Genomic DNA, 27,688 nt, shown 5'->3' with positions numbered 1-27,688 from the left:
ATATATATATATATATATATATATATATATATATATATATATATATACACACACACGCTAAGAACATTATCAAAATAGAATCTTTAAACTATATATGTATAATTAAGACTAGCTTGATTATGATATTTACTTTGCTTTCAAAAAGTAAATTTTTTAGAGACATAAAATTTGTCCATTTATATTTACAATACCAGAAACAGTGACCACCTTCCCCATTTTATTCAGATTATAGGTTTCAGATAATATTTATTTAAGCCTTAGGTATACATGCAAAAAAAAGTTTGAGGGGCTGGGTTTGTAGCTCAGTAGTACAGCACTTGCCTAGCATGTGTGAGGCACTGGGTTTGATCCTCAGCACCAAATAAATAAAGGTATTGTGTCCATGTACAACTAAAAGAAATATTTAAAAAAAAAAATTTAAGGCAATATTTCTTTAGAATTATTACAGATAGTAGACATAAAATATTAATCTTATACATGACTAGTTTATTAACAGAAATTTTCGGTTGATATACTCAAGGTAAAACTAAGTAAAATTTAACTCCATTGATTTTGTAGTTTATTAGCCACACTATCAAAAAAAAAAAAAAACCTAAACAACTCTGCCCCCCAAAAATGCTAAATGGGAAGGAAATCACTTAACATGCTGAAATGAGGACTAACTCTGTGTTTTGGATTTCCAGTTTGTATTTGTCTTCATTTGGCCCAAGTAAATATTAGTGTTTTAGAAAGCAAGGTGTTTTGCATCTTCATTAAGTATTCAATTAATATTAGTTTTGTTTTCCTGTTTCAACCTTAACATATTTGAGATTTTTTAAACACTATTTTTTTTCAAAGAAGAAAAAGATAGTTGAATTCTGTTTTAATACACAGAAATCAAGGTAGCTTTCAATATTTTGCTTAGATTGTTAATGGATTTTCATTATAGTCCTTGACATTAAACTAGTTGATCTGGAGATTTGATTTTGCTTGCAGCAGAGTTGATAGAGTAGTCTGCTATCAACTCACATCTTTTTAGTCCTTTATTAACTGTCTTGAATGTAGGCCCAGTAGCTCTGTGACATTCACAGCTGTACTGTGACATCATAAACCCCATCGTGAGGGAACCTAGCTACAGATTGGAGCTAGTCTACTAGGTGCTAATCAAATGCTGTGTTATAACATTGTGAGGTTTTCCCAGTTTTAAGCGTCATTATTAGGATTTTTTTAATTGCAAAGCCAAGTAAGGCATCACCTTAACCTATTTCTTCAGATTAACTACTGTCTGTAGTGGGATTTTCAGTGGATGTGGTGGCATCAGCATAATCTATGTTTCAGGCATCCTATAGAAGAAGATTATTCTTCAGGGGATCTGGAAAAAAAGGTAAATATTGTCTACTCTGAATTCATTGTTCATAGTTTTAAAGCCTCATAAAAAGAGGTATAAAGTTATAAAATATGTTCTTTGAATGTTTTTTAAATTGTCTTAGCACTTGCCTACTTGGTTATTGGAATGTGATGAATACACTTCTAGATTCACTTTCTCCTTCTCTTCAGATTTCTCTTTATGCTTTTTGTGCAGATGTCCACTCTTCTGAGACATTAAACTTTCCACACAAATATCCCCTTTTCACACTCCCCCTACCTTGTCACTCTCCAATCCCTTACCCTGCTTTATTTTTCTCTAAAGAATTGAGCAGCACCCAAAATTATGCATTTGTTTCTTCATCCTTTTTTTTTCTCCTAATCTGGCAGGGCCTTTTCTGGTTCACTGCTGAATCCCCACTGTCTAAACACACAGCAGGCTCCCAGGAAATATTGTTGAATAAATAAGAATGAGTTAATTCAAAAATACGGTGTATTCCATTGAAATTTTTACTTATAAAAAAGTCTTAGCATGAATGTTTGATGTCAGAGCGAGTTCTCCATTTCTACCTGTGGTTAATATGTGTTAGTTCAACTGAATGTTTTTTTGTCTTCCTATAAAAGTAGTGTTTTTAGGAAAGACTTAACTAACTCCTTTCTGTTTCCAGAGCTTTTTGAGAATCCTATTTGTACATTGCAAATAAATTATCGTATTCCTTATAGATTGCTGTTTGTCAGTATTATTCAGATCTTTCTTTTGTTTTTCAAATCATTATTTCTTTTCTGAGCTCTAAGCCAATAGTCATTCCCTTAATTCTCCTTGCCTAGTAAACATTTTAACCTGATTGTCCTACCTTGCTTTAATCCTTACCTGCCTAACTGCATCTGTCATCTTACCCAAAGCAAAATGATGCTTCTTTACTTACCTTTTGTTTGGCTTTGGGGGCATCATGCACATATGTTCTTGAATCATCACTCTTATTACTTCTGTGCTATTTATGTACCATATCTTACTTTGAGGGCAGAATAACCCATGCAATCAGTATAATAAATAATAATAATGCTCGGATGTTGAGGGCAGGGAGCCATATTAATTTTTTAATGACTAATAATGATGTTTAGCCTGTAAACTCAATACAGTTATAGCCTTAATACTTATTGCTTCCTCAGTTTTGGTGAAGTCAGTGAGAATATAGAATGACAGTTTCCTTTTTTAAAAGGATACACCTGAATTCTAAGGTGTAGGGTATATTATTTGTGCTGTTTCTCAGAATTTATTTTAACAGTTTTAAGAAAGTTGTCTTATGAGCCTCTACACTGTCCAGAATTTGGACATAACAGAAGTTTCTTTGCAGTTATGGAATCCATGTTGCTTATTTCCAGAATTCTAGGAGTATAGTCTATGTTAGGAGAACATCCTTTCTGCAGCAGGTTTTTTTTGACATTAATCCATTTTTGATAGATCTATTATTTAATAAAGTAATGAGAACTGTACTTAAAGACAGCTAAAGTAACTGAAAGCAAGATTTATATTTAACAAAAGTCTATGAGTTGTTCTTGAATTGTTTTTTTAGTTCTTCAAAATAATCTCATCTGTTTGAAGCTAGAGCATTTCCCCACAGAAATTTAATATGGGCACTACACTACCTGCCACCCTAGTCCACAGGTCCATTTTGGGGCATACTCATAGTAATCTTGGGTTCCTCCGCTCCTTCCATTTTAAGTTCATTGTTTTCAGATATTTTACTCTCTATATGTATTTTTCAAAGCAAAACATTGAGAGTCACTTGATATCTGATAGAGTATCTCTGAGAACTCTTTAATTCTACAGAGAAAATCTTTTGACTTGGGGAAATGTAACGCCTTACAATTTTCCACCACTAGCCAGGCACCTTGAAAGGTTGAGATGGGAAGATCACTTGTGTCAGGAAGTTCAAGATCAGCCTTGGAAAAATAGTGAGACCCCATTAAAAAAAAAAAAAAATCCAGTAAAGGAAAAGCAAATATTCATACCCTTCCTACTTCCCTCCGGATGACCCATACACATGGTGGTCGAAGGACAAGAACAGAGGAGCACCATATAATCTAGGGAGCTAGCCCACAAATCTAATTGTAAAGTTTGTCTCCCTCCTCTGAAATGATAGTAGCTGGGCAATCAAGCCTTTTTTTGGGGACAAAATCTTTTTGGCTTTTTTCTTTCATTTTTTATATAAGTTAGAAAGCTTAATTTATATCTTGCCAGTCTCTGACATGAGCTTCTATCAGGCTTACTGGACATGAGTGTTTTGACTGTACTGCTACATTGGAGCTGAAATCTCAGCCTGTTTTGCCACTCTATTCTTTAAACTGAAAGTCAGGGTATAGGGGATATGTTAGTGTGATGCACTAACCTTGGGTAAGATGCTGAAGATGCTTTTAGAAGGTTTACTAGGGCATCACTTTTATTTATTTATTTTCTTACAATACTAAGATATTTCAACATTTGCACTAATGATACAAAAACAATATTGGGTAAACTAGTGGTCTTAGCTTCAATCAAATCAGTGGCACTGACCTGTATGAGTATCATATTCTTTCCCTTCCCCACTTCTTTTGATTCCCAGGGCCTCCCACATGCTAGGCAAGGGCTCAGGGCTCTGCTACTGAGCTCTAACCCCAGCCCAATCATTGTATTCTTAACTGCCATTCGCTTGCAGTTAAAACAAAACCAGTTTCAGTTAAGAACATCCTCATTGAAGCAGTAAAAATTGTCAGTTGCTTAAATCTTGACCCTGAGTACATATTATTCTAATATCTATGTCATGAAGTAGAATGTTCACAGAAAGCACTTCTGTTGTATACTGGAGACAATGATGTTGTTGAGGAAACGTGTTATTGTTTGAATAGCAAGGCGAATTGGCTGGATTTTGTTTGTACATAATTTTTTTTTCCTCAAAAAAATGACTAACAGCCAGATTATGGCTATTTAAACTTGAAGGTATTTTCTCAAAAACCAAGTGAAGTGAGCTTGTCACTTTAAGGACAACAAGTGTTTATTGGCAATAATGAAATTCAGGGTTTTAAGCAGAAATTTTAAAATTTGGAAAACCTGCATCTGCCATTGTGACAGTATTTGCAGTTTTCTGATGAAGTTTGTGCTGTTTTAGTGAATTGATTTCTGACAGTGTGTCATAAAATACGTCAGCATTTGGACAATTTAAGCCAAAGTTTCCCGAATAACTAGTGCATGATGTTAACAAAATCTTGAATGGGTAAAAGATCCATCCAAAGTAAGTGATAGACAGTATTTTTTTTAATATATTTTTTAGTTGTCACTGGACCTTTATTTTATTTATTTATATGTGGTGCTGAGAATCAACCCCAGTGCCTCACACGCCAGGCAAGTGCTCTTTTACTGAGCTACAACCCCAGCTCAGACTAGTGGGTTTTGATGTAACTGATAGGGTTTCAGATTGCACATTGCAACTAAACTTTGAAAACTTCCACTTGTCCAGTTTTGACGTTTATCAAAAAAGATTATCTATGTTTTCTGGGAAAGCTATTATAAGAGTGCAGTAACACATGCCTGTAATCTTAGCAACTTGGGAGGAGGCTGAAGCAGGAAGATCACAAATTCAAGGTCAGCTTAAGAAACCTAGCAAGACTATATCTCAATTCCTCAGAAAACTTGGAATGGATCCACCGTTTGATCCAGCTATCCCACTCCTCGGTTTATACCCAAAGGACCTAAAATCACCATACCACAGTGATGCAGCCACACCAATATTTATAGCAGCTCAGTTCACAATAGCTAAACTGTGGAATCAACCTATGTGTCCTTCAGTAGATGGATAAAGAACATATGATATATATTCAGTAGAATATTATTCAGCTTTAAAGAATGAAATTATGGCATTTGCCAGTAAATGGATGGAGTTGGAGAATATCATGCTAGGTGAAATAAGCCAATTCCCCCACTAAAAAAACAAAGGCTGAATTTTGTTTCCTCTAATATGTGGATGCTTAATTCACAATGTGTGTGGGGGGGTACTAGTGAAGAATAGAGTTCCTTAGATTAAGTAGAGGGAAGTGAAGGGAGGGGAGGGGATGGAGATGTGGGAATATGAAGGAAAGTAGAACATAACAGACATTATACCTTATGTATATATGTGACTGCATGACTAATTTGATTCTACAACTTGTATGCTCTGAAAAATGAGAAATTATATCCCATCTATGTATGATATAACAAAGTGCATAAATGCATTCTACTGTCATATATAACTTAATTAAGACCTATCTCAAAATAAAATTTAAAAAAGGACTAGGGGGGAAAAAGAGTTGGGAATGTGGCTCAATAGTAGAAAACTTGCAGAATATGACTGGGGCCTTGAGCTCCTCCCCAGCATCAATCAATCAATCAATAAATAAAGCAAGTAAAAGCTATTTTAATACTATTCCCTTTTAAAATCATGTTATCTATATCAGGCCCAGATTTTTTTTACATACCAACTAACACAACATGTAACAGATTCATGGTAAAAGTAGATATTAGTATCTTCCGTTAACTAGACATTAAAGGAATTTGTAGGGCTGTGATTGGGGCTCAGTGTGTAGGTAGAGCACTTGCTTAGCATTTGTGAGGCACTACTATGTTTGATCTTCAGCATCGCGTAAAAATAAATAAATAAGGGCTGGGTTTGTGGCTCAGTGGTGGAGCGCTCGCCTAGTGCATGCGAAGTCCTGGGTTCAATCCTAAGCACCACATAAAAATAAATAAAATAAAGGTATTGCATCCAACTACAAGTAATAAATAAATATTAATAAATAAACAAGGGACTGGGGATGTGGTTCAAGCGGTAGCGTGCTCGCCTGGCATGCGTGCCGCCCGGGTTGGATCCTCAGCACCACATACAAACAAAGATGTTGTGTCCGCTGGAAACTAAAAAATAAAATATTAAAAAAATTCTCTATCTATCTTTAAAAAAAAGTTTAAAAAAATAAACAATATTAAGGTATTGTGTCCATCTTTAACTAAAAAAAAAATTGTTTTGATACTAGAGATTGAATTTGGGGGCGCTTAAGCATGAAGCCGTATCCCCAGCCCTTTTTAATATTTTTTATTAGAGACAGGGTCTCGCTGAGTTGCTTAGACTTTGCTAAGTTGCTGAGACTGGGTTTGATCTCTCGGTCCTCCTGCCTCAGCCTCCCAAGTCACTGGGATTACAGGCATGAGTCATCGGGCCCAGCTAAAAATTAAAAAAACAAAAAGGTGGGTATTTGTAAAAATAGTGTCATTAAATATCTTTTGTTTGCTTTGTAAAATGTAATTGTTTTTCTTAAAATGTGATTATGTTAGCATGTAAGGGACTTATTATTTGGAAATGAATTACTAAATATTTTTAAAATAGTCTGTAATTTCTATTATGATATTATATTTCTGTGGATAAAATCAGAGGAAGCCTGGTGTGGTGGTGCATTTCTGTAATCCCAGCTGCTAGGGAGTTGGAAGCAAGAAGATTATAAATTTGAGGCTAGCCTGGCAATTTAGCAAGACCCTGTCCCAAAATACAGTATATGTTAAGGGCTGAGAATGTAACTTGGAAGTAGAGTGCTTGCCTACCAATCACCAGTACGGCAAACAAACACACCAAAACAAAAACCAATGGAGTGCTGAAGCAGGCTTGTAATGTCTTGCATAGGCCAGTTGTGTACATCTTTTTCCAATTTTGTGTCTAGTATCTTCATTGGTAGCTTCAAATACTCCATAGTATGAGTGTTTATATCATAGAAATCAGCAAAAGCCACAAAGCAGGGTTCCCCCTCCACAAGATCTGGTTATTAATTTGTGTGTGTGTGTGTGTGTGTGTGTTAGGGATCAGACTCAGGGCCTCACACATGCCAAGCAAGCACTTTACAACTGAGCTACATCCCTAGCCCATTTTAATTTTATTTTGAGACAGGGTCTTGCTAAGTTGTCGAAGCTGGCCTCAAATTTGGTGATCTTCCTGCCTCAGCCTCCTGAGTATCTGGGATCACACGTGTGTTCTCCCATGCCCAACTGTGGTTATTAAGTGTTTACCAACACTTAAGCTGGATATAAATCATATAAATAAAAGTTCCTTAAAATTCCTAGCAAATTTTAAGTGTAAAAGTGTTCTGATATTAAAAGGTTTGAGAACTAGTTGTTTGGAGAAAAGGGAGACCTTTGGTAATTAGTCAACACAGAGATGGGTACTTTTTTATAATTCATACAAAGTTGCCTTTTGTGCCGAGAACACTTGTAAAATATAACCATTTTTTTTCTTTTTAATTTGTAATTGTTAAATCTGCTGGTTCAATATGGGATTTTTTTTTTTCTCCCCCTTAAAGTCTAAGGTAGACTATGAGAGGGCAAGGCAAGCTGAAACTGGCTCTTGGCCTGCATATTAATCTCCCCTGCCCTGTCATTTTTTTGCTGTATGTCCAACTGTTACCTAGCTCAGATCAGGGTCTGGCTCAAGCTCTGACTTCCACACAAAGCCTTCACTTACTGTTCACGTCCACACCGATCTTTCAAATCTGTATTCTGAAAACATTCATGGTCCATAAAGAGAAGCAATTTGTTCTATACTTTTCGGTGTGCTACTGTTTCTTAGGTCTTTTTTCAATTCTGTGCTTTACCTTAGTGAGACTAGTATAATGCTCAACAGATACTTATCTTGTATGGATAAAAGATTTTTAACTTTTACACTGCCAGAGAAATTTGCTTTCTAGGTGAATGACATAAATAAATCTTACTGTTGTAAACCCAATTTTTAATGCCTTTTGAAATACTAGTAAAGCAAATTGTAAATCATTGGTATTCTTTAAAGGTAACATCACACACAGAGGCTTCCTTCAAAAACTAATATCTTTTGGTTCTGTTACCACTCTTGGTAGAAACAAGTGGCTTTCTAGGCATGGTGGCATATACCTATAATCCCGGCAGCTCAGGAGGCTGAGGTAGGAGGATCATAAGTTCAAAGCCAGCCTCAGTAACTTAGGGAGACCCTGTCTCAAAATAAAATACAAAAAGGGCTGGGGATGTGACTAAGTGGATTCAATCCCCAGTACAAAAAATAGAAAGAAAGAAATAAGTGGCTTATTTCATTTCCAAGGTCTTTGACTGTTTTGAGTAAGTCATAGTAAATAGTAAATCTTAGAGAAATGAAGCAAAATTTCTAAAATCACACTGGCCTATAGGACAGAATTGTTTACTACTTAAAAAACTTAGCAGGTTTCAAGTTCAAAGGAGTAGAGGTATTTTGTCTTGCTGGTAGGGATCTCTGTTGAAAACAAGAGCAACTTAATGACTACATGTTCTTCTCTGCTTAAAGCTAAGTGAAGTTCTGGTCCTCTCTTTGGATGCTCTGTCTCTGGGGAGAGGAGGAGTGCCAGGAGGCCACGCCAGCTCTGAGGCAGGAGCTTTCTCTCCATCAGAGATACTAGGGCTTGAAAGGACCCGAAATTTCTTTGGTCTAGACTTTTTTTTATGTGATAATAGGGACATAAAAATTACTGTGGCTTATTATTAAAATAGAGACAGGGTATCAGCTTACATCTAAAATAGTATTAGAATTATTATAGAACTTATACATATGTATGTAAAAATTCACCATATTGACATTTTATCTTCGATTTCTCTTAAGTTGGGGTACTTTATACTTTAGCCTCAAAAAGATGTCACTGTTAGTAGTCATGAGGTCGTAGTGAGGTAGTTTAACTGCTTTAGAACCTTGTGCTTGGAACATTCTTATCCATCGAAGCATGGGCACCAAAAGTGAGGAGCATGGGTTCTTTAATATCTGTCACATCAGAGAATGACAGTTCCAGGACAGTGACCAACTCCTAATGGTAAGTACCCCAGCTGATTTGTCATTTCTTAGAAGCAGGAGAAAGAGAAGTTAGTCATAGTAGTGAGTGGTGTTTCTTAAAAATAGACAATAGCAAATTAAGGTTCAGCTTTAATCCTCAATGATGATCATTTTTGCAGGTTTCTGTAGCTGGATCAGGCACTGGAAGAGGCTCCCCAGCTGTAACTCTAGTGCAGTTACCTTCGGGCCAAACTGTACATGTCCAGGGAGTAATTCAGACACCACAACCATCGGTTATTCATTCACCACAAATACAGACTGTTCAGGTTAGCTTCCTTCCTAGATGATTTGTCGTTGATTTCTCATTGACTTTCTTGAGACTTTTTTGTTTTTCTTTTACTACTAATTCATTTATCATCATTTTTCTCTATGAAGATTTTATACTCAAATCTTTTAATTAGATGTTTGAAGGGATTTCTTTTTTTTTATATGCTGTGCCATGTACCTTGCTAAGTGCATAGATTTGACTTAAAAGTTGAAGTTTTTGTTGTCTGCTTTTAATTTGCAGAATTAGTAATCACTAGATAAGCAGTTCATGTCTTCTTCAAGTTGTTCTGTGCTCATACTCAGATTTATTTAATAAAGCTCTCTAGCGGTACTTTAAAGTATCTTGAGTGTTCTTTGGGAAAGATGTCTGATCATGTAATATAAAGATTTTAGTACTGATACTGTGTTCGTGTATATTCACATTGGTAGGTGGGTAGAAATTTAATTTTTTAAATTCAGTGTATGTAATCCTTAGAAAGTGATAATGATGTTATTTATTTATTTTGGTGCTAGGGATTGAACCCAGGGCCTAATGCATGCTAATCACACATTCTACCACTGAGCTGCACTCCAGCCTGAAAGTGATATGGTATTACTGTCACTTGAGTATTATGTTTATATGTCATGTACCTCATTCATATTAAACCTTGGCTTTTGTACATGTTAATGTGGTTGTGACCCAGAGATATATGGTACTATTTATCAAAATTTGTTACAAATCCTTAACATTTCTTGAAGGTAAAACATTTTTATCTGTAGATGTGAATTATTAATTATGCATTTTAGAAGCATACTTTTCTTATTTACTAAACTTATTTCTTTTCTTAAGTCAGTTTGTTAGTATCCTTTAAATTTCAAATTATTTGAGCCCAATTGATGGAAAAAAAATCTGTGAGGAAAATTGAGATACATGTACTTAGTCTTATCCTTTACCTGCACATTTGAGTAGGGTCTATCACAGAATAAGAATGAGGCTTATAGCATGACATTTGATGTGATAAATCCACATGATTTAAAAGCTTGGTTATCTTTTCAGTATAGGTATCATTTCTTTATTATTATTATTATTATTATTATTATTATTATTATTGGTACTAGGGATTGAACTCAGGGGCACTCAGCCACTGAGCCACATCCTGAGCCCAATTTTTTGTATTTTATTTAGAGACAGGGTCTCACTGAGCTGCTAAGCACCTTGCTGTTGCTGAGCCTGGCTTTGAACTCATGATTCTCCTGTCCCAGCCTCCCGAGCCACTGGGATTACAGGAATGAGCCACTGCACCCGGCTCTTTTTAAATTTAATTTAATTTTTTTAGTTGTAGATGAACACCTTTATTTTATTTATTTATTTAATGTGGTGCTGAGGATTAAACCTAGTGCCTCACACATAATAGGCAAGCACTCTACCACTGAGCCACAACCTCAGCCCTAGGAATCATTACTAGTTGTTCAAAAGTAAAATTCTCATCATTGTCTTTTATTTTCTGAGGTGACCCTTGATTCAAAAAATTTCTAATTCTTTCCGACTCTAATAATAAAAGAAGAAAGTCATTCCACACTCTTCTTTGTATTATGACTTTTATTTGGGTGCAGATATTTTAACTTAGTTTTAACTTGGTTGGTATTAGAAGAAAATATTGTCTTATTACTTGACTTTTTAAATCTTTGTTGAATTAATGGTTTTAATTGTCTTTGTAGAAATAAGTGCTGGTGGATCTTAGCATTCTATATGTTGGACATTGGGAAAGATAATTTCCCTGCTTGAACTTTCTAAAATGGGTAAAATACTAGCCTACCTCACAGAAGGGAGTTGCTATGGTATTGGTTATATGACAGATGTATTAAAGCCCAGTATAAAATGGTAAATTTTTAGTAGTAATATTATGATTGTCTAGTGCAACAACATATTTTTTTTCAATAAGCTCCCCTTATTTGTGGAGTGTCCATTACCAGGGGTTGTGTGGTTATATGTGTAGGCAAATATACACACATATTTATGGGCTTTAGCAATGATACATTCTTGCATGCATTCTGGATATTTTAGTAACCTCTTGATTTTTCCCAAATCAAATTCTCAAGTAATTGTAGTATTAAGTAAAGTGAGTTTTATAAACTCAGCTACTCGAGTCCCTCACAGTTAAATGACTAAATATATTGACAGCAGACATGTTGTAGCAATTCATTAGTTTTCCGACTTTATCAATCCAATTATTGTATTCTTATATGACTTGAAAAATGAAATCATGCTCAAAATTCTGATCCTTCTTTTTAAGGAGAAATCCCTTATTTTATTTTTAAGACTTAACTCCATTAAACCCTACCCTGCTCCTTGTAATATAAATCCTAACTTTATTCTGGTTTATACTCTTGTTTATTTAAATGTTTTTTCTCCTTTGGCCCTATCTAATACCTATTTTGAAAACCCAGCTCAAGTCAGCTATGGAATAGTGAAAAAAAAAAAAAACAGTGAAATTGAGGGCTTTTTTCCTGCCTCTGTCACTGGCTTACTTACTCCTTGCTGGAATTATAAGGGCACTTTCAGGGTTAGGATCTTGACTCTGGCGTATCTTATGTTTTGCTCTTCCCAGTGAAGTCTCACTTGACATTTGAACAACTCTTTCTGTTGCATTTTCATAGTATTTATTATCTATACCATTTCTTTCCATACTTTTTTTTTCAACAACTTTAATGTTTGTGTTTGTTTTTCCTTTCTTGAACCAGATCATGAGCTTTTTAAATTCAGGTTCACTGTGTTTGGGGGCTCCATAGCACCTGGCTCAGTGTTGTACACAAAGACCCTTAACTACCATTTTATTTTTTTTTAACGAGGAAAATCTTATATTTTGTGATGCATTTCAGAAAATCTTATGTTATAGGTAGCAACAGTTGCAGAGACAGATGAGTCTGCAGAAACAGAAGGTGTAATTGATTCTCATAAACGTAGAGAAATCCTTTCACGAAGACCCTCTTATAGGTGAGTTAACTGTTAACTACTAGAATGATACTTTGTCCAAGAAGGTAGAAAAATTACATTACATTTTTATTCTTATTTATTTATTTTTTTGTTCCAGGGATTGAACCCAGTGGCACTTAATCACTAAGCTACATCCCCATCCATTTTTTTGTATTTTATTTAAAGACAGGGTCTCACTGAGTTGCTTAGGCCCTCACTAAGTTCCTGAGGCTGGCTTTGAACTTCTGATTCTCTTGCCTCAACCTCAGCTGGGATTACAGGCATGTGCTACTGTGAAGAAAAATTATAGATCAAAGCAATTCTTTTAAGTCTCATTCATGTATCTTAATTAGTTATGTTGTTAAATTGTATTTTAGAAAAATACTGAATGAACTTTCCTCTGATGTGCCTGGTGTTCCCAAAATTGAAGAAGAAAAATCAGAGGAAGAAGGAACGCCACCTAACATCGCTACCATGGCAGTACCGACTAGCATATATCAGACTAGCACGGGGCAATACAGTATGTATGCTGCGATTAAATATGATACAGTGCTAGCTTTAAGTCTTCTCTAGTTTTATTGAAGCAATTCTGGTTTTGGTATTAAATTGTTTCATTTTAAAATGCATCATTAATACCTGAACTGTATATCTTAGAATGAAAAGTACATGTTAAAGAAGTGAGAGATTTGTATTGACAGCTGTCATATACTTTTGAAAAGTAAAAATTTTATTGCTGAATATAGAAAAATTGGGGTTAAAAATAAAAGGAGAGTTTTCTATTTATGTTTTATTCACCTAAGTAAAAGTTTGAAAGTTATTGCTTTTTTTGGTCTTTATAATGAATGCAAATGTAAGATATAAATGTTTGTATTTTATTCTTTTGTTGGCTTTTGTTACCAACAACATATTATACTTACTAATCTAAAAGAGGTCCCTATGTTTTCTAAATTATGTTTTAATGTAATTCTGTTTTCGCTACTCTCTACTGTTAATTGTGTTTCAGTTTTTCCCAAAAGAGAAAAAATTATTTAATTTTAAAACTATAGCAAATGGATAGATTATTTTATTTGAGATTTTACACACCAATAGCTCTAAATAAACAGATACATTCACATTTAGTCTTGTGCATTTTAATGGATTGTTAATTCTATGATTTTTGCTCTAATTAAAATACTAGGTTTTTTCTTTCCCCTCAAAAGAAGAATGATAGATACAGAAAAATAATTTTTAAAAAGAGAGGGCAAAGAAAAAGAAAGGGGAAAGGATGGGACGGGGGTGTGGGGTAAGCAACATCAGTATTGAAAACGATGTGATATTAAATCGTGTTTGTCCAAATAAGGTGTTAAGATTATAGATATGTTCTCTGTTTTCCCCTTTAAAAGTAACAATCTCTAGAAAAATTTTAAGTCTATTAAAATAAATTATATTCTTTCATATGTAGTCATTAATTTTTAATTTTTTTTTTAGAACTTTCTTTTGTGATGGATTTGCAGTATAAAATTGTTAAATTAATTTTCCTTTGGTGATTTTGGGCATCTTCTATCAGATACCTGTCAGTATTAGGTGTCATTTATCTATGGCCCCTAATGAGTGGACATGTTCAAAATGTCCAAAATCAGTGTTAAGAGAAGAAAACCCCCCACTGCCTGCAAGAATTAGACTTTGAGGTTTTCACTATTGTTTCTCTTTTATTACTTCTCACTTATATGCTTTTCTCATCTGGCCCACTGGGTATATGTGGTGGGAGTTTTAGCACTGTTCATCAGAGTTGCCACCTGGTATGTCTCTGGAATTTGGCACCAGGCTCCAAAAGTGTAGAACTTCTATCTCTCATTTCCCAGAGGGGTGGAGCAGTCCTGGGACCTGCTGGAGTAGTATCCTCACTGGGTAGCCTGGCCTTGAGCAGCTTTATCCATTTACCCTGGAGGGCTATACACAAGTTAACATTTTTTGTTTGTGTCATGAAAAGAAAAAGATTGGAATTACTGCAGAAGTAATGGTAAGACTTTTTAAAGTTTTGGGGATGATCGGAGAGGCTTTTATTTTGACATTTCTTTGGCATATCTTAACACCGCTTAGTAATTCTCAAAGAAGCAGTGATCTGTTTATAAGGTAACAGGGGAGTGTTAGAGGTTAATTTGCCTAGATTATTGGGTGAAAGTTTGAAATAGTGAAAACATATGGAATTGAGACGATGCTGAAGCTAGAGATGATATAGAAAGGCACCCCCTTTCTGCCATTTGATATCACAGTGATCAGAGCTAAAATTATTATTTTTTGCATCTCAAGTTTCAGTCTGAAGTGAGAGCAATGTAAATTGCTAAATTCTGGGGTCAATGTGAAGACAGAAGGTGATAAAAGGTAAATGTAGTTGGGAAAAGACATGCAACTATTGAAATATAGGTTTGCTGTGTTGGACTCTCATTTATGTTCATTAGGCTTTTCCTTCCAGCCAGTTCCTATACCTTATTCCTTGTGCTTTTGGTGCTATCTCATAGCAGAGAACTCAGCATTAAAACTCACTGTGTATATATACAATAGGGGGAGGTGTAGTCAGGAGCTATGGTTGAGAACTAGAAAACTGCATGTTTAGAAATTAGACATTTATCTGTTTGCCTAGTAAGATGTCATGGACTCTGTCAACTGTTTTAATTTAGACCTATACAGTATAATCCTGATGATTATTTTAATGAGAAATGGTGGTTGTTCTTTATGTCTGCTCTGTAGATAAAATTACCACACAAAGCAATATCAAAATTAAACTTTAATACACTTTTGGGGACATTTAGTGACACTTGTATATGTAGATAACTCATTTGAGAAGTAAATACTAACATTTATACTTTTTTAAAGTCATTTATGGACTTTAGAGAATAATATATATTTATATGCACACAAGATCCATTTTAATTAATCTTATTTCTTACTAGAAAAAACAGATATTAATGCCTTAATATTGTATCTAAAGATCTAGAAATAGAAACAGTTACTAGCATCCTTGGGATTTTGGAATAGAGGACTTTATTTTATTAGAATTTCTGAATATTTTTCTGTGTGTGTTTTGGAGACTCTTTCATAACTTTTTATTATTTATTTGTTTTTTTGGTACCAGGGATTGAACCCAGAAGCAATTAACTTCTGAGTCATATCCCCAGCCCCCTTTTTTAAAAATATTTTTTGAGTTGTTATTGGACCTTTATTTATTTTTTATTTATATGTGGTGCTGAGAATCAAACCCAGTTCCTCATACATGCTAGGCAAGCGCTCTACCACTGAGCCACAACCCCCTGCCTCCTCAGCTCCCCAGACCTTTTTTGTATTTTGTTTATATACAGGGTCTCAGTTGCTTAGGGCCTTGTTAAGTTGCTGAGGCTGGCTTTGAACTCATAATCCTCCTACCTTAGCCTCCCGAGCCATTGGGATTACAGCCATGTGACACTGCTCCCAGCTCATAACCTTTTATTATAAAAGTGTTCCTTTCCGTTTAGGTTTAATTCTTTGTTCAACATTCATCCATGCATGACTTTCCCCCAAACTTTGCTCTTGTTCTTTAAGATGATTATTTTATTATTTTTAACTTTGTATAATGAGTTGACTGATATTAAAAACAAAAAAATTAAATGTGTTTAAGTTGAAGAAATAAAATAAAAATATATGTACTCAAGTTTTCCCATATAAAAATAATTACATTTTTAATAGTTGAAAGATATTTTCAGAAGTTAACTTTCTTAATTCTAGCTTTTTTTTTTTTTTTGTAGCAGGGAGTAAGTTGCCTCAGCCTGGAATAAGTTTAATAAGACTCCAATAAGTTGGAATAGGATACTTCCAGGGTGTAGACTTAAGGCAGAGACTTAAGATAGGTTTTTAAAATTTTAAACATAAAGCCAGGCATGTTAATATACACCTATAATCCCAGCTATGCAGGAGTTTGAGGCAGGATGAGTCCAAGTTTGAGGCCAGCCTGGGCAATTTAGTGAGATCCTGTCTCAAAATAAAATAAGAAGGGTAGGGGGATGTAGCTCAGTGGTAGAACACTTGCCTATCATGCATGAGGCCCTGGGTTTAACCTCAGTTACTGGAAGAATAAAAATTAAAATAGGGTGGGTTTTATTATTGTAGCACCAACAGAGCTAGGCCTGTAAAACCTTTACTGAAAGTAAAGATCTTAGCGTATAGAGTTTCTGTCTATTAGTTAAGTGGGACTGGGGGTGTGGCTCAGTGGTAGAGGGCTTGTTTAGCATTTAGCCTTGGGTTTTATCCCCAGCACAGCCAACAAACGGTAATGTGATTCTGGTCAAAGAAAATCTGTTCTATCTCAGGAGAATATATGAAAGATGGCTACTGAGAGAATCTTAAAATTAGCAAAGAATGTTACTTGCTGCATCAGATGTTTAATATATTCAGTAGATGAGAAAATTCATAAAAACAAAGCAAAAGCAAGAAAGGTGTGCCTGCCACCATACTACACTCAACCTCTTTCCCTACCAATTAAAAGCTATCACCTATGACTTCAAATTGTTCTTTTTCTAGATGTTGTATGCCTTTACATTATTTTACTAGGAATTTTGTTAGAATAGGTCTCTGTTAACTCATCTTTACTGGAATTCTTGTACATGAAAGGTAAGTAGGTCAATCCACTATCCACCATTATGAAAAGACAATGTGAACTTTGTTTAAATAATTCAGAATTCTTGGGAGACTCATGAATCAACACCATTTCTTCATGAAAGAAATCTGTACACATTCTAAAGTAAATGCAGTTGCATTTATTATTATTAGTAGTGACTTAGCTTATATTCTCCCAGGGTAACTTGCAAAACCATTTAAAATACTGTTTCATGTAAATATGGCTCTTTAACCACTATTTGCCTCTGCCTGAGCAAAATAGTGAAGTCTTATTTCAAAATGATAATGATGATGATAATAATAATAATAGAACATTTACATGGTTTATTTGAATTAGCTCGTATGTACAAGTTTAGAATTAAAAATATAGCATCAAGAGAAAATTTAATTTTCTCAGATAAAATTTTTAAAAATATTTTTAGTTGTAGATGGACACAATATCTTATTTTATTTATTTATTTTTTTATGCTATGTTGAGAGTCGAACCTAGTGTCTCACATGTCCTAGGCAAGCACTCTACCACTGAGCCCTAACCCCAGCCCCCTCAGATGAAATTTTAATTTGGACAAATTCTACTTCCTCCTTTGTTCATGGATTTTTTTTTTTCCAGTTTTCTAACCTATGTATTTATTGTCCTGGGGGTTGAACCCAAGGATGCTTTACCACTGAGCTATATCCCCATCCCTTTTTATTTTTGAGACAAGGTCTCACTAAGTTGCTTAGGGCCTAAGTTACTGAGTCTGATCTGAACTTGTGATCCTCCTGCCTCAGCCTCTTAAGAGTCACTGTGATCACAGGTGTGCACCACCTCATCTGGCTCATTCATCTTTCTTGTCATATTTATTGATTATATAGGACTTAAAATGCTACTTTTTCAGTTAAAAATTTTTACCAAGATTGTTGAATTTTCATCCCATAAGTAATATTCTCCATACTTTTAATGATAATAATAGCTGTTAGAGAAAAGTGCTCAATGGCAGCGGAAGTAGCAGATTTCCAAGCAATTTTGTGTCCCAGAATTTTTTTAAATGTATTGCCTTAGATTAGTTGATATATTATCTTATAAGGAATATGGCACATTGGGAGGAAGGGGAAGCATTCTTGGGTTAATACTGATTTGAAACTAAATATTATCACCATATAAGGATGTATATAAAGATGTTTGTATGATGAGCTAAAACTAACTTAGAAGGAATATACTGAGTAAATTGATGTTACCCTTTTCCTGTCTAAAATTTAAAAAGTCTTAATTTAAGGTCATCATGTCCAACATTCAACCAGTAGGTGTTGAGTGACCTGCTTGCTTATGGGGTATAACTCATGTTGTGGGTTAATTATGGGATATAATGCACATTAGACTTTAGCCAAAAAAAAAAAAAAAGTTTAGGTAGTTCCCAGAGCAGTTGGGATAATAGCAACCTAACCTTTGTCTACCACTATTGTGAGCTAATAGCATACTAGCAGGTTTGAATTAATTTGTAATGGAAATTGACATAGAATTTAAATGATTATGCGATCTCACTGTTCAATTTTAATTCAATTTAAATTATTTTATGAAATGTTATTATTTATTTTAAGTAATATTTTTGAAGATTACTTAAAAGAGGAAAAAATAAGTGTGTATATAGACATTTACTTCTGCTTGAGTCTCCATCAATATCATGGACCAGTGTGGATTCCTCAATGTTATCAACAAAAATGTATGTGGTCATAGTTATAAACCTTTTTGCCTCTGTTGCATGTTTCACTCCAGGAAAGGATTAAGAAAGCCTAGGTCCCCCGAGTAAAATGAATAGGAAATTCAAAGGTATTTTATTTTCATTGGTCACTAATAACTTTTAAAAATGATTAGTCTGATATGCAGGGTTTGTTTTGAAATACCTTAAGGGACGGGGGAAGGCAGGGGAAATGAATGACAAATAGTTCTCTTTACTCTTACATTTGCTGGAAATTTTTCACTGTAAGTTTTTTAAAAATGCTAAAGTAGAACTTGTCCAAATTCAGTTAATTTTATCTTATTTTTTTCTGCTATTTATCTTGATTTATGTTTACTAAAAACAGATTATTCTATCCTTGAATATTTTGAAACCTAAGAAGTTTTCTACTCAAATCTTTGAATACAGATAGGCACATACAAAGCCTGTTTCCAGGATCCTGAAGCATTGGTAAATCTTGTTTATTATCAAACAAGAGATAATATTTTGAATGGGAATGTCCTTTGCCATTTGATAATGCCAAAATTAAGGGTCTCTTCAGTATAAAAAATGAAACTAGGTTCAAAGCATGAGACTTATCAGTAGAAATATTTTCCCCTGGAGCCCACTTGGTGGGGGAGGGGGGGAATGGTGGTGTTTGTTTTCCATATCTAATTATATGTTGACTTCATCAGAAAATAATATGGCAAGAGAAACAGACCTTTGGTTTGTGTGTTCATAGTATGAAAACAGAGTAGTATGGGTTGGAACTTTAGGGGAAAAATTATTGGGAAAAGGGGGAAATAAAAAACAAGAGAAAATGTAGATTTTTCTTATCTTTTTCATGATTCCTAAGTACTATTCCAAAAGCTTCATAATTGTATTGGTGTTTNAAATTGAATTTTTATGAGTGCTTTTTTTTTTTTGATACTGAGAATTGAACCAGGGTCTTACTGAATTGTTTCGGGCCTTGCTAAGATGCAGAAACTGGCCTTGAAATTCTGAGCCTGCTGTCTTACTCCTTTTTATTTTTGTTTTGAGACAGTGTTTGCTAAGTTGCCCAGAATGGCCTCAAGCTTTTGATCCTCCTGCCTCAGCTTCCCCGATTGCTGGGAATACAGGGATATTCCACCATGTCCAGCTGAAGATATCCTATTTTTAAAATGTGTACAGAATATAATGTCCTAAAGAAGCCTAATAAATTAATATTATCACAGGGTTTTTCAGCTTTAGTACTTCAACATTTTGCAACTGATTCTTCAGTTTCTGTCAATCCTACTCTAATAGTAACCTGTCAGTGAATTAAAGAAACAGCACGCATTTGTATTGAAAACTTTTTAAAAGTGTTAACCCATTTTTCTGTAGTAGGTACTAGAATATTAGGTGAAAGAACTGAAAATTTGTTGTTGTTACTTTTACTCTTTCTGTAGTTCTAATAGGCTTATGTTATCCAGATTATCACCTAAGTGGTCTTTGCTTAAATGCTATTAAAAATGTTGGAAATGACTTGAATATATTTGGAGTATGTTTTAAATACTATTATAATATTCCTGTAAGGCACTTACCTTGATCCATACATGTTGTTATTCTGATAATGGGCTTTTAAAATCTTCATTGTAAAGTAGTTAGCTAGTTTATGTATGATTTTTTTTTCTTTTTTTTAAAAAAGGATAGCCATTGGTTCTGATTAATTTCTACTGTTTAAACTAAAACATGAAATCATAATCTTTATGTTAAAGTATAGCAGACCTATTAGATATTTTAAATAGTACTTTTTTGTCCATTAGAGAAATGTTAAAACATTTTAGCCATTATTTATTTATTTAGGAGTGCTGGGGAAGGAACACAGGGCCTCACATGCACTAGGCAAATGCTCTACCATTGAGCTACATCCCCAGCCCTAAAACAAAACATTTGATCAGTTATTCTTTTGAAACTTTTAACCAAAACCAGTCAAAGTAATTGGGGTGTATCCCCCTCTCAACCTGATTATTTTTCTCTTGAGAGTAGGCCCTTTCTATCCAAGATAGGGTTGATCTTCTGTCATTAAACAATAGATAAGGGCTGGGATTGTAGCTCAGTGGTAGAGCGCTTACCTAGAGACAATATGTTAACTTTAAAGCATGACTAGCTAATCTCAGTATTTAGAGGAACTTACCTCATATTTGTTGTATTCCAGATATTTAGTAGAGATAAATATTATAGCACAAATTCGTCAATAGAGTTAACTGGTAAAGACCTTTTCAACTTAACATTTTACATTACAGGATTCTTCTGCCATAGTTAAAGTTATAGTTTACAGTTTTGTAGTTTTGAGTTTTTTGATATATGTTACTTTAAAAGACACTGTCTTTTGACGATAAATTAGAAAAATAGCTGAATGAAGGTACAGACTCATTGAAATTGCAATGCTTAATGGAAATTTTGCTGAGCATTTCAGAATGTTATTTATAACTAAAAATACAGGAGAGAATGGAGAACACCAAGAAGCTGGGCATTCTCCCTGTCTGCCTTGCCACTCTCTTTTAAATAATTTTAGTTGGATGGATGCCAGGGAGAATAAAAATTTTATGGGTCCCAGGAATTTCTAAAAGTTCAAAATATTAAATATACTCAGGTGTTTGTAAACTTTTAAAGTCTTGTCCCTGGCCTGGGGATGTATCTCAGTGTTAAAGCACTTGCCTAGCATGTGCAAGGCCCTGGGTTTCATCTCCAACACCACAGAAATCAATCAGTCATTCAGTATCTTCTCCCATAATGAAGCTGATGTTCCTTATCAATTCAGCATATAAAAATAAGGATAATTTGAGAATGAGAAGTAATGGTAATACATAGACCCAGAGTATATCTCCCAATATGGGGTTATTAAAAATGAATCCTGAAATTCTCTAATATTTCTTTTCTTTTTCTATTAAGTTGCTATAGCCCAAGGTGGAACAATCCAGATTTCTAATCCAGGATCTGATGGTGTTCAGGGACTACAGGCATTAACAATGACAAATTCAGGAGCTCCTCCACCAGGTGCTACAATTGTACAGTATGCAGCACAATCAGCTGATGGCACACAGCAGTTCTTTGTCCCAGGCAGCCAGGTTGTTGTTCAAGGTATATTTTATTAATCTAATACATTTAGAATACCTGTGGATTATTATATCACACCCTTTAGTGGTGATTTTAGAGTTTGGTGAAATATATAGGAGATAGAGTTTGGGGGTGGGGTGGGAAACACTTAAAAAAGCTTAAGGGAGAAATATTTTAATACATTAAAGAAGTGAAAGAAATTATCTGACTTTCACTCTTTAGCAGGTTTTATTGGTTCTAAAGAAAGCTAAATTCAGAGCAACATGATAGACAAAGGGAGTTGGAAACATTAATGAATTTTTAATTAGGTTAATAGCCTTCTTTTGGAAGTTACAAATGCTGTACCTCCTATATTTCTCATACCTGTTTTACGAAGAGTTAAGTATATAGTCCACAATGCCCTGAATTTGGGTCTTTCCTCAGCTATTACATTCAAGTCTAATTTATAAACAATTCATTTCAAAACAAATGCAGTGTGTGCGTGTGTGTGCGTGTGTGTGTGTGTGTGTGTGTGTGTGTGTGTGTTAGTCTGCTATCATATTTGAATTCTTCTGTACCCATTCTAGCTCTTCTGAAAGCTGACAGTAGTGAAATAAAAGTTGGGGTGTAACCCTGAACTTTTAGGATTACCTAAGATTTAAATTAAATTTTAATTAAATATTATTTGAATTTTATTTGTGCTTATGATAACTGTAATATGTGTACTTAATACAGTTTTTAAAAATTCTGTGTTTTAATTTAGTTATTTTCCTTGGGTTCGTTTGCTTAGGTTGCATAGCAGTAATTTTAAGACAAGTGATACCAGTTCTTTTAGTTTGAAAGTCTTGCAAGTATGGGAAAAAAATAAGTTATAATTAATGTAGATTATAATAGAAGTATGTGAAGAACTGAAATAGTAATATTAAAACAATCTTATATTTTCCCTTACTCATGAATCCTATGTATCTAAATGAATAATCTTATTTATTTATTTTTTAAAATTGCAGTTGGACACACTACCTCTATTTTATTTATTTATTTTTATGTGGTGCTGAGGATTGAACCCAGTGCCTCACACATGCTTAGGCAAGCACTCTACCGCTGAGCCACAACCCCAACCCCTAAATGAATAATCTTAAAGAATAGTCATTTTTCTCATATCATCTTTTTACATGGAAAAATCTGAAAATTTGAACTGTAAATAGAGATTGTTTTTATAATTTTTACTTTACATAATATACATATAAGTCTTGGGTTTTGGGATTTTTATGTAAGAACTTATCTATTTATTTATTTTTATGATTTGGGGTACCAGGAATTGAATGCAGGGGTGCTCTTCTTTTTTTTTTTTTTTTTTAAAGAATAGGGTTTCACTAAATTGCTAAGGCTGGCATTGAACTTGTCATCCTCCTGCCTCAGCCTCCCAAGCCAGAATTCTTTTTCTTCTACAAGTCACAGAATTATTTTTCTACATTGTCATCCATGAACTTTATAGTTTTATATCCTTAATCCATCTAGGACCCACTTCTGTATATAATTAGCTGGAAATCCATTTTTAATGTTTTCTCCCTATACTGTATCCCTAATCATTGGTTTGTTCTTTCCTCATTAATTTATGGGGCAACCTTAATTATACAATAATTTCTTATGTAATTTTGGATCTGTCTCACAACTCTGTTCTGTTCAATTTATCTTTTTCTGTATGCTAGTACTATACTTTCTGTCTTCCAGAACAAGTTCTTCATCTTGTCTTTTTTCTTTTTTTTTCCATGCTGATTTAGCTATTTGAAACATGACTCTTTCATATATATTTAGAATAACTGAGTTTTTAAGTAATAATAATAATAAAACCATTGATGATACAGCATTTAATTTATAGATTAAGTTAGGGAAAGCTGAAGTTTTTATAATGTTGTTAAAATGACAAATCTCAAACTACAAGTTTTTCAGTTAGTAAGATTTTATTTTAAACAGTTTAAAATTCTTCTCCATGGCGGTCTTACTCAATTGGTTCCTGAATGCTTTGTGGTAGTTTTTGCTATCATGTATACCTTATTTTTTTATCTAGTTGTTGCTGGTATAAATAGATATTGATTTTTTTTGAAAGTTGATCTTTTATCTGTTAACCTAGGTAAATTCTAATTACTTTAATCTGTGAAACTATATGAATATTTACACCATATATAAATAAGTTTCTTCTTGTCAAATTTTATTCTTTTTTTATCTTTTTTTTTCTCTTTTTTTTCCTCTCTCCTTCTTCCTCTTCCTCCTCCTCCTTCTTTTTTAATATTAGTGTCTAGGAGTTCCAGTTCAGTGTTAAACATAGTCGTCAGTGGGCATTCTTGTCCTGAAATTAAAGACAATATTCCCTATCTACCTTTTACTCTATCATCTCACTGAAAGGCAATGTCAATTTCATTTTGAATTCTTAGTTCTTATCTTGATTGATTTCTTCTGCACTACTTAACACTGTTGACCTCTGCTTCCTTCACTTTCTTAAACTGCATTCTCATTGTCTCCCTTTTCTGTCTTTCTTTCAGTCTCTTCTGTTGGGCTAATCTTCCTCCTTAGTGTAGTGGTGTGCCCTAGGATTGTATCCAGGGCCCTCTTCCCATTAGATTTCAGCATTCTTCCTGGATGATCTCATCTGTTCACTGTGATGATGCCTCCTACTTCAACTGGCTAGTTAGATGTCCACACTCATCTTTGATTCCTTAAGTCCAGACTTGACTTTCATTTTTCCCTACCACAAATCTCCTTTTGTTTTCTGTATTTAAGTAATAGACTACTTGTCCTTCTTTGCTTTAAGCCCCAAACCTGGCTTACTCTTCCTGCACCTCTCTACCCAAAGCCACTTTATAGATTCTTCCCCTTAACTAAGTCACACATGTTTTCTACTCCTCCACACCCCACACTCTAATCACCCTAGTTCAGGCTGCCACACCTGTGATTTGGTGTCTACATCACGTGTCTGCCCTGAAGCTGTTAGTTTTATTGTTTTGTGTTACTTGGAATTGAACCCAGAGCCTCTTTATCACTGAGCCACATTCCTAGCCCTTTTAATTTTGAAACAAATTTTCACTGAGTTGCTTAGGGCCTCACTAAATTTCTGAGGCTGGGCTCAAACTTGTGATATTCCTGCCTCAGTCTCACTAGGACTACAGGCATGTACACCATGCCTGGCTTCTGAAGCTGGTAGTTGTAAAAGAGCTTTCAGATTTATCTCATTTTGCCAGAGGCAACATCTTCCTTCTTGCCTTAGTTTTCTTTATTTTTTTGATGGGCGAAGGTGTGTGTGTGGGGGGGATTATTTCTGAAAGCTCAGCTAGACTGTTTTCATTGCCTCCCCATGATTCTAGAATCTACTAGTCTCTCTATCTATCTCTCTCTCTTTAATATTTTTAGTTGCAGGTGGACAAAATAACTTTATTTACTTAATTTTTTATGTGATGCTGAGGATGGAATGTAGTGCCTCACATGTGCTAGGCAAGTGCTATCCCACTGAGACACAATCCCAGCCCAATCGCTCTCTTAAAAAAAAAAAAATTATTGGGGAGGTACTAATATTTCTTATAAACAAGTCTCTATCTCCAACTTTTTTTTCCTGTATTATGCTCTCTATGCTGCAGTTTAGTCTTCCTAAAATTTACATCTAAACACATATCCTAATCCATTTGAGCTATTATAACAAAATAACCAGAGACTGCATAGCTTTCATAATACACTTTTTTTTTTACATTTCTGGAGGCTGGGAAGTCCAAGATCAGTGTCTGCCCAGGGTCCACTTCCAGGCTCAGAGATGGACATCTTCTTGTTGTTTCTTCAAGAGTAGCGAAAGAGGTGAAGGAGCTCACTGGGGTCTGTGTTGAAGGGCACTAATTCCATTCATGAGGGCTCTACCCTGAAAACCTAACCACCTAAAGGTCCCAACACATTTGTACTGGGGCTTACGTTTCAACATAGAAATTTGGAGTGGGCGACATAAACATTCACTCTATAATGTCATATCAACCTCTACTTAGAACCCTTAATTGAATCCCTATTATTTGTAAGACAGAGCTCAAAATCTTTTATGTGGCCCAAATCTTGGTTTGATCTCCGCCTTCCTCCGCCTTGACCCTTTACTGGCCTCCTACCTCTCTCCTTCTCCCTCTTTTGTATGCAACTCTGTTTCTTTCATTTTCTCTGATAGACCATGCCCTTTCTCCTGTCTAGAGCTGTCATACTTACCTTTTGTTTTTTAAGAACACTTTCCTCAATTGTATCCATTATTCAGATTTCATCTTAGATGACCCTTCCTCCAGGAAGACTTCCCTGATTCTTCATATCTGGCTTAGACAATCCCTGGGTCCCCACTGCACCTTATTAGGCATTGTATCACACTTGTTGTGACTTTCTATATCCTGCCTATATGGTAAGTTCTGTTTGGACAAGGATCCTTAGTACCTAGCAGAGTCCCTGGCATATGATAAATGTTAAATATTTACTGAATGAAAGCGAAATAATCTTCCTCCTTAAAAATGTTATTAATTCCATATGCTGATTGATTGAGTTTAATAGGGGAATATATTAAATATAGTATATATGCAGTAAATCAACTAAGCAACCAATTTCCCTCCTTTCTTGCCTTCCTTTCCTCTTCTTTTCCACTAATATTTACTGAGAATTTTTGTGCCAGTTTAAAGAGACATTTGGCTAAAAATAAAATTGAACCTTTTTTTTTTAATATTTTCTTGGTTGTCAGTGGACTTTATTTATTTATATGCAATGCTGAGAATTGAACCCAGTGTCTCACACATGCTAGGCAAGTGCTCTACCACTGAACCACAACTCCAGCCCCCAAATTGAACTTTTTAAGTTTGAAGTAAAAACTTACTAGTAGTATTCTTTGACCCAAACCCTGAGGCATGATTGGATAGAAGAGAGTCCTTGATGGAACCCCCTGATTGAGATTGATATCTAGGGTGATCTCCAGGCTTACTTTGTCCTGTCTTCTGTTGAAAATCCCAAGCACCTTTGCAGGGTCTCTGGAAAATTACTAGAAACACGTATACTATCTGACATGTCATGTCCAGAGCACCTGAATGTAAAGTTCCTGCCTGCCTGGAAGATGCTTAATTGGATAAGGCAAAAAAATATGATGGAATGTCCTTTCATTGACATAAGGTCAGGTTGAATTCTCATCATATAAGGGAATGGCTTTTGTACAAACCATTGATAAAAATAAAAGGTCTCAGTGACACATCACTTATTTTTATGCAGATATTTTTTTTTCTGGGCCATGATCTGTTATTACTGTTGAACATTTGCCAGCTTTGTGTCTAACCATGCTATTGTTAAATTTTCTATAATAGTCTGGCTCATGTGCTGAACCTTCAAATTATTCAAATAAAATTTCACATTTAAAAATTTATGAATAGTAATTGTGATTTATTTATGAATTTTTAAAATCACAAAACCCTTTTCAAGGGGCTTTAGTCAGTAAAAATAATGATTAGGTTGAGTAAGCAAATTGCTGTTTATATTGGCCAAAATGTTTAAATATCAGCAAGTTCATATAATTTAATTTAATAGTTGTGGAAGAATGTTATACAATACTACATTGGCATAGTGAATTTTTAAAATTTCTGTTTCTACTTTCTTCATGTAAAATTAGCAAATTCTGTGTCACGTTAGGAACAGCTGGCTTTTATGGTGTTGTAACAAATGGTTCAGCAAATGAAAGTGAACAAAGGCAACTGGATGTTTCTTACTTGGTAAATTTAGAAGTGTCTAAGAAGGACAGACAGGATTTCTGTGCCGATTGTCAGTGTATTCGTGGGTTTTTTAAATCCCCAGAGTTTACATGTCTAAGTACTCCCCCCCCCCCC

At 34.6% G+C, this 27,688-nt stretch overlaps 1 protein-coding gene across 24 annotated transcripts in view; it reads left to right on the top strand.

The window, feature by feature from the left end:
• Crem (cAMP responsive element modulator) overlaps nt 1-27,688 on the top strand; it is a 66,736-nt gene that overhangs the window by 20,010 nt on the left and 19,038 nt on the right. For 7 of the 24 annotated variants that reach the window (XR_007349694.1, XM_048809071.1, XM_048809073.1 and 4 more), the window contains exons 3-6: nt 9,338-9,484; nt 12,362-12,459; nt 12,816-12,958; nt 21,675-21,863. The exons of 1 other annotated variant lie outside the window; for it this stretch is intronic. Coding sequence is in view for 22 of the 23 variants with exons in the window: in XM_048809071.1 (XP_048665028.1) it covers nt 9,338-9,484; nt 12,362-12,459; nt 12,816-12,958; nt 21,675-21,863 (577 nt within the window). In the remaining variant the exon portion in view is untranslated. Of the gene's footprint in view, nt 1-1,252; nt 1,364-9,337; nt 9,485-12,361; nt 12,460-12,815; nt 12,959-21,674; nt 21,864-27,688 lie in introns of all 24 variants that reach the window. 16 more of the 24 variants (XM_015483429.2, XM_048809074.1, XM_015483428.2 and 13 more) reach the window with 6 other exon arrangements.

This window comes from Marmota marmota, unplaced genomic scaffold, assembly GCF_001458135.2.
Source record: "Marmota marmota marmota unplaced genomic scaffold, marMar, whole genome shotgun sequence".
In the NCBI taxonomy this organism is placed as follows: Eukaryota; Metazoa; Chordata; class Mammalia; order Rodentia; family Sciuridae; genus Marmota; species Marmota marmota.
The sequence above is the reverse complement of the archived record's forward strand: the minus strand, read 5'-3'. Positions and strand labels throughout refer to the sequence as shown.